The sequence below is a fragment of the Neovison vison genome, chromosome 2 (genome assembly GCF_020171115.1).
Source record: "Neovison vison isolate M4711 chromosome 2, ASM_NN_V1, whole genome shotgun sequence".
Classification (NCBI taxonomy): Eukaryota; Metazoa; Chordata; class Mammalia; order Carnivora; family Mustelidae; genus Neogale; species Neogale vison.
Genome location: NC_058092.1, coordinates 581,620 through 587,769, shown reverse-complemented (window position 1 = coordinate 587,769; position 6,150 = coordinate 581,620). Strand labels below are relative to the sequence as shown.

At 68.6% G+C, this 6,150-nt stretch overlaps 1 protein-coding gene across 1 annotated transcript; it reads left to right on the top strand.

Moving 5' to 3' along the window:
- Nucleotides 1-694: 694 nt before the first annotated feature.
- Nucleotides 695-6,116, top strand: TMEM240 (transmembrane protein 240). The gene is made up of 4 exons (XM_044236262.1): nucleotides 695-781; nucleotides 1,185-1,291; nucleotides 5,303-5,511; nucleotides 5,856-6,116. Exons 1-4 carry the CDS (start codon nucleotides 725-727, stop codon nucleotides 6,002-6,004), a joined length of 522 nt encoding a protein of 173 aa, XP_044092197.1. The 5' UTR covers nucleotides 695-724; the 3' UTR covers nucleotides 6,005-6,116.
- The last annotated feature ends 34 nt before the right edge of the window (nucleotides 6,117-6,150 follow it).

Sequence of the window (6,150 nt, the reverse complement as noted above, 5' to 3'; positions counted from 1 at the left end):
GCAGAGAGCCATGGACACTGGCCTGGACTTCCAGGCTGCCCAGTCCCGGTGCCTGGTGCTGACCCCCGAGAGAAGATGGTGCGGAGGCTGGCCTCGCCCCCACTGCGGCGCGTCCTTTGGCCTTTGCTGGGCCATGTGGCCATGGCTTTGGAGTGACCTCCCTGCAGGGCCCGCCGCCAAAGGCAGGTACTTGCTGGAGGAAGCCTGATGCCAACCAAGTGCGGGTGGCCCCGAGGCGCAGGAGGAGGGTCTGGGGGGGAAGCCCAGGGCCCTCTCCAGGACGGCAGGGGCTGGTCCGGCGGTGGCTCCGGGGTCCAGGGGCGCTGGGCAGGCGACCAGGGCCGGGACGGGCCAGAGCCCGCCCTGCGGTCCCCGGGGAGGGGTCCGGCCCGCGGCGCGGGGCGGGGCAGGCGGGCGGCGCGGCCCCTCCCGGGAGGCGGGCACGGAGGGCGGGCAGGCGGCGGAGGCCGGAGCGGCGCCGAGCGCGCGGAGGGAGGAGGCCGAGGGCGGAGCGGAGCGCGCGGGCGCGGCGAGCGCGGCGGCCCGGCGGCCGAGCGACCCCGGGAGCGGCCGCGTCCCTGCCCGCCCCGCCCGCCGCGCCTCCTCCCCGGCGGGTGCGCGGCGGGCTGACCTCTGCAGAGGCGGCGGGGGCCCAGCATCGGGCCGGGGCCGGGGGGGCGCCGGGGCCGGGGGGCGGCGCTCCGGCCCGGCCCGGCCCCGCCCGATGTCCATGAGCGCGAACACCATGATCTTCATGATTCTGGGGGCGTCGATCGTGATGGTGAGCGGAGGGGCTTCCCGTGCGCCCGCGCCCGCCTCCCGCGCCCGCGCGCCGCCTCCCCCACCTCCCGCGCCTTGTTTACCGGCCCGCGCGGCCTGCGCTCCCCATCCCCGGGCTGCCCCGCGCTCCCCGGCCCCGGCCTGCGCTTCCCATCCCGGGCTGCCTCGCGCTCCCCGTCCCCGGGCTGCGCTCCCCGGCTCCCGGCAACACCGAGCTCCCCATCTCTGGCCTGCGCTTCCCAGCCCGACTGCCCTGAGCTCCACGATTCTGGAGCTGCCGCGGGCACCCCTGTCCCAGGCCAGCGCTCGCCCACCCCCAGCGCGCCGCCCCCCACACCCCACTCCACACCCTGGGCCCCGGCCAGTTCCGCTCCTTGGCGCTGACCGGTCATGGGCTCTTCCAGGCCATCGCGTGCTTGATGGACATGAACGCACTGCTGGACCGATTCCACAACTACATCCTCCCGCACCTGCGGGGCGAGGACCGCGTCTGCCACTGCAACTGTGGCCGGTGAGTCCGCGCCCGGTGGGGCACACGCGTGATCACACATGTGCGGCGGCGGGGCCCACTGGGGCGCGGGCAAGCCCCAGGCAGGCCTGGCTGCAGGACTGCGCTAGGCCCGTGGGGGAAGGACTGCCCAGCCTCTGCTGGGCACCTGGGGATTGGCCAATCGCGTTCCAGGAGGGGGAGCATGCCTGAGTAGTTAGGACCCCCTCCCAAAATGCCTTTAGAGAAATGGCCTGTGCCAGGGTGATGGGCAGAATGGGCCCCAGGCCTCCTGGTCCAGGGCCTGGAGGCCAGGAGAGCCACAGCCCAGCCCTGTGGGTCAGGAGGGATCCTGCGCACGGCTGTGCCCACAGAGTACACCGTCCTGCCTGGGCCTTGCACTCATGTTCACGAACTTTCGTGCAGGCCAGGTACAGGGAGGTGCAGAAGGTCAAGGTGGGCAGGGCCTACCTTGAGGGGCCTCGGGTCCAACCCTCTCACTGCACAGAGGAGGAACTGAGGCAAAGCTGGGTGTGGCTTGTTCAAGGTCATTCAGAGAGCCATGGGAGGGCCCAGGCCCCTACACCCACCGTGTGAACGCCCCCATTCCGTGCACGTGTCCTAACGGAGTCTTCCTGGCCATGCATGTTTGTACGTCCATGTACAAAATAAACATCTTCTCACGAGACGCGCATGTGTGTACTGTCTGTGCATATACATGTGCGTACACATAGCACACACACATCCGCACGCACACCGGCCCCACGGGAAGCCCTCAGGCCGGGACCCAAGAGAAAACAGAAGGACGCTGGGGTGGATAGAGACTTGGCCAAGGTCACACAGCCAGTGAGGGACTGGGGGCCCCAGCCCAGAAGCTGTGCTCCTCACCCCTGTCCTGTATTTCTGCCCCAGGGACACGTGCGCACACACGGTGGGTGGGGGGGGGGTGTGAGAGAGACAGGACAGCTCCGCGCCTGGGGGTGCCGAGCAGCGTATGGGAGCGGAACCCAGACATCGGGGAAGGTGAGAGGGGAGAGTAGGGACCCTCGCATGTGCTGTCCCAAGAACCATCGAAAGAGTTTGCTGGGGGCGGTGGGGCGGCCACTTTCCCAGAGGTCCCTGTGTTCGTTCCTGCCGCACACAGTCCCCAGCTCAGGAAAGGCACGAGGTCAGTCCCGTGGTCTCGTGGGGCAGCCGTTACTATGAGCCGGTCAAACCGGCGTGGCCTTGAGACCCTCCCAGAGGCCGGCAGTGTGCACACACGAGGCCCAGGCTCTAAGTCCCGTAACCACGAGGAAGGCACATTGTACATGTGTGTGGGCTGTGGTGTCCTGACCCGCGTGTGTGTGCCTGTGGCTTCCCAGCAGGACCCCTCAGGGCGGCCAGGGGGTGTTTTCAGAGTCACCTGCAGTCCCACGTGGACTCGAGCGGGACGAGCGCGCACAGGAAGCGGCCGAAGCGAGCCATGTGCGCGCAGGCTAGCGCGTCCGGGGCGCAGAAAACCCGAGAACGGCCCCCGCTGCTGGTGTCGAGTTCCGGGCGTGTGTCCACATGGCTTCATATGGGATACGTGGGTTCAGTGTGCAGCGCACTGTTCCGCAGCGACAACGTACATGTGTACGCACAGTACATGCATGGCACACAGCATCCGCGACGGGCGTGCGAGTGAGTCTGCAGAGAAGCGTGTTGCACATGAATACCCCTGTGTGAACCGTGTACGGGCTCGATCCGTGTGCGCATACACCATGAGGCATGAGCCTGCCCATGTGTATGCCTCCGCCATGCCAGGTGGAGAGTTTCATACAACCGACATGTATGTAAATGCCCCCAGTGTACGTGCCGGCAGGCGCTGTCCGTCACCTGGCGATGGCTGTGCGCCGGGCTCAGTGCATGTGACCCGCATGTGACCCGCGCTGGGCCTGTGCCCGGGCTAGCATGCACACGCGGAGCTCGTGGCCCCACGTCCGTGGTATACACGCATGCATGCGGCCGGCGTGTATGTGCGACGAGTCTCGGACCTCACAGGCGTGTGCAGCATGCATGAGCCAGGTGACACGTGTGTGTGTGCCTCGTGAGAGTCCGTGCGCCGTGGGAGACCTGAGCCGATGCCCCCAGGGACCCCGCTTGGAGGCGGAGGAGCATACAGGGCACAGAGGAGCTGCAGGTGACAGGCCAGGGACGGGGTTGCAGGCCGTGACCTCTGACGGCTGGAGGTCCTGAGCCACCAGGGCCACTTGGGGTTCTGGCCTTGTCCTGCTCCTGGGGCATCGGGGAAGTCTCTGACTCCTTTGGCAGCTCGATCGTCAAGTTCCCTGCCTCGACCAGCTGTGTGTCCTGAGGAAGGCCCTGGCAGGGGTCCTGGGCTCAAAAGGCAGGGTAAAGCAGGAAGGGACAGTGATGCCCTGTTTTAGCAGCCCCTGCACGGCCTGCCTGGCCTGGTGCACCTCAGATGACCGGGACCCCGAACGGGTCATGAATGGCGTCTGCTCCTGAGGAATCGGCAGCTGCTGCTCGTTCTGGTGCCGATTAATAGTTTTCCACCACTTATGGGGGACTGACAGTAGCTGCGGGCAAAGGGATCTGGCTGTCTTCGCTACTGACTCAGGGTTGGTGGCCTCCACGCCACGGGGCTGTGGCCAAGGCCCCACCACTGAGCAGGATGGCCTCCAGGAGTTCCCAGAAGGAGCAGGAGGGATGTGAGGAGAGGAGAGGCCGGCCTGCCGCCATCCCTGCTGGGCTCCTACGGGGAGGAAGACGCGGTGTGGACGCCACCGGTAGGGAAGGAACAGCCAGGGATCAGGGAGGAGTGGGGTGTCCGGATTTTTGAGACGGTCCCTGTGGGGGAGTCTGGACCACAGCCAGTTGCCAGGCCATGGGGAGGGGAATAGGGACCCAGCTCAGCCATCTAACTGAGGGGAAGATGGGGAGAAGCAGGTTTGGGGAGGGAGGAGCTATTTTTAGGTATGAGTTTGAGGTGTCTGTAGATCCCACGTGGAGACGCGCACGCACAGGCAGCCAGAGCTCAGAGCAGACGGGGGGAGGGGGGCGCTGGTAGGGGGGGCTGCTAGAGAATTGAAAAGACCAGCAAAGGGGCCGGGGGAGGAGGGGCAACCATGAGAGGTGGCCCCCTGGGCAGGACTCCAGAGCGGTCCCTGCACTGCCAGGCCAGAAGGGGCTGCAGCCAGTGACAGGGGCAAAGGGTGGACCCCACAGGTCCCTCTCCTGGGCTCTCCGGTAGGCCGAAGCCCAGGTCGGGGGTGGGGACAGATCCAGAGTCAGCTGTGGATCTCCTGAGCACGGCCTCCCCGCCCAGGATCTCCAAGCCCAGGAGGGGACCCACACAGGCCTGCGACTGGAGGAAGGAAGCACATGGGCAGAGTTCAGAGTTGCTCAGAGGCAAGGCTGGACAGCGGAGGGGAGGGAGGCTGAGAAACACTGCACAGGCCTTCGTGGGGGAGGGAACACATGGGAGTCCAGGGAACCCCAGACAGCTGGGGCATCCCCGGAGCTGCAGGCAGGCCACGGACATGCAGCTCTGTGGGGACATGGGCAGGAGAGGGGGTGAGAGATAGACTCTGGGCAGAGCGCCCTGGACCGCCACCCCAGAGAACTAAGGAACGGGGGTGCCTGCAAAGGATGAAGGAAGAGAAGGAAGACCAGAGGCCCAGGACAGGGCTGCCCATTGGGTCGGTTGGCACTGGGCAGCAGGGAGGAGGACAAGATGGCCTGTGGGGGGGAGGCCGAGGCCCTGCCCCTGGCTGGGGACAGCCTGTCCTGGGCCTTCGCCCTGGAACGCTTGTTCACCTGCACTGTGTTCCCGTGACCCTGCACCGCGGCCTCCGAGCCCCGCGGGGCGGAGGAGGGAGGAGGGAGACGAGTGGGCGGGCGTCACTCCGACCGCGGACCACGGCCCCTTCCCGACCTCAGCTCCGCACAAGGGCCGCTTCAAGACCAGCAGGGCGAACGGGTACCGCGTACCGCCGGGGGCGCCGCCCGCTCCGCGGGAGAGGTGCCAGCCCGCCCTGCCGCCCCCAGGCACCACATCCACTACGTGATCCCTTACGACGGGGACCAGTCGGTGGTGGACGCCTCCGAGAACTACTTCGTGACCGACAACGTCACCAAGCAGGAGATCGACCTCATGCTGGGGCTGCTGCTCGGCTTCTGCATCAGCTGGTTCCTGGTGTGGATGGACGGCGTCCTGCACTGCGCCGTGCGCGCCTGGAGGGCCGGCCGGCGCTACGGTGAGTGAGGGCGGCGCGGGCGCGCGTCCCCGGCGCCCCCGGCCCGGCCCGGCCCGGCCCCGCCCCGCCCCGCCCCGCCCCGCCCCCACCAGAGCACGCCTCGCTCCCTCCCCGGCCACGCCCTCGCGCCACGCCCCCACGGGGGTCACGTCCCCGCCCGGCCACGCCCCCGCGAACGCCCCGCCTTCGGCTCTCGCCACGCCCCCTCTCGGGCCCTTTCTCCGCTCGACCCCGCCCCCAACGCCGCCGCGCCCGCGGCTTTCGGCGCTCCCGCCCCCCCCCGTGCCCCGCCCCCGTGCGCGCCCCCGCCCCGCGCCCGCGCTGACCGCTCCCCCGCCCCGCAGACGGCTCGTGGACCTGGCTGCCCAAGCTGTGCAGCCTGCGGGAGCTGGGCCGGCGGCCGCACAGACCCTTCGAGGAGGCGGCCGGCAACATGGTGCACGTGAAGCAGAAACTCTACCACAACGGCCACCCGAGCCCGCGGCACCTCTGAGCCGCACGCAGGACTCGCGGGGCTTCGGCCGACGCGCCCACGCACACGGGACTGGACGGCCGCCCCGGGCCAGGGCGCCCGCGGCCGCCGGGCGTGTCCAGCGGAAGGTGCTGTCTCCTCTTCTTTTTATAAAGGGGGTCGGGGCG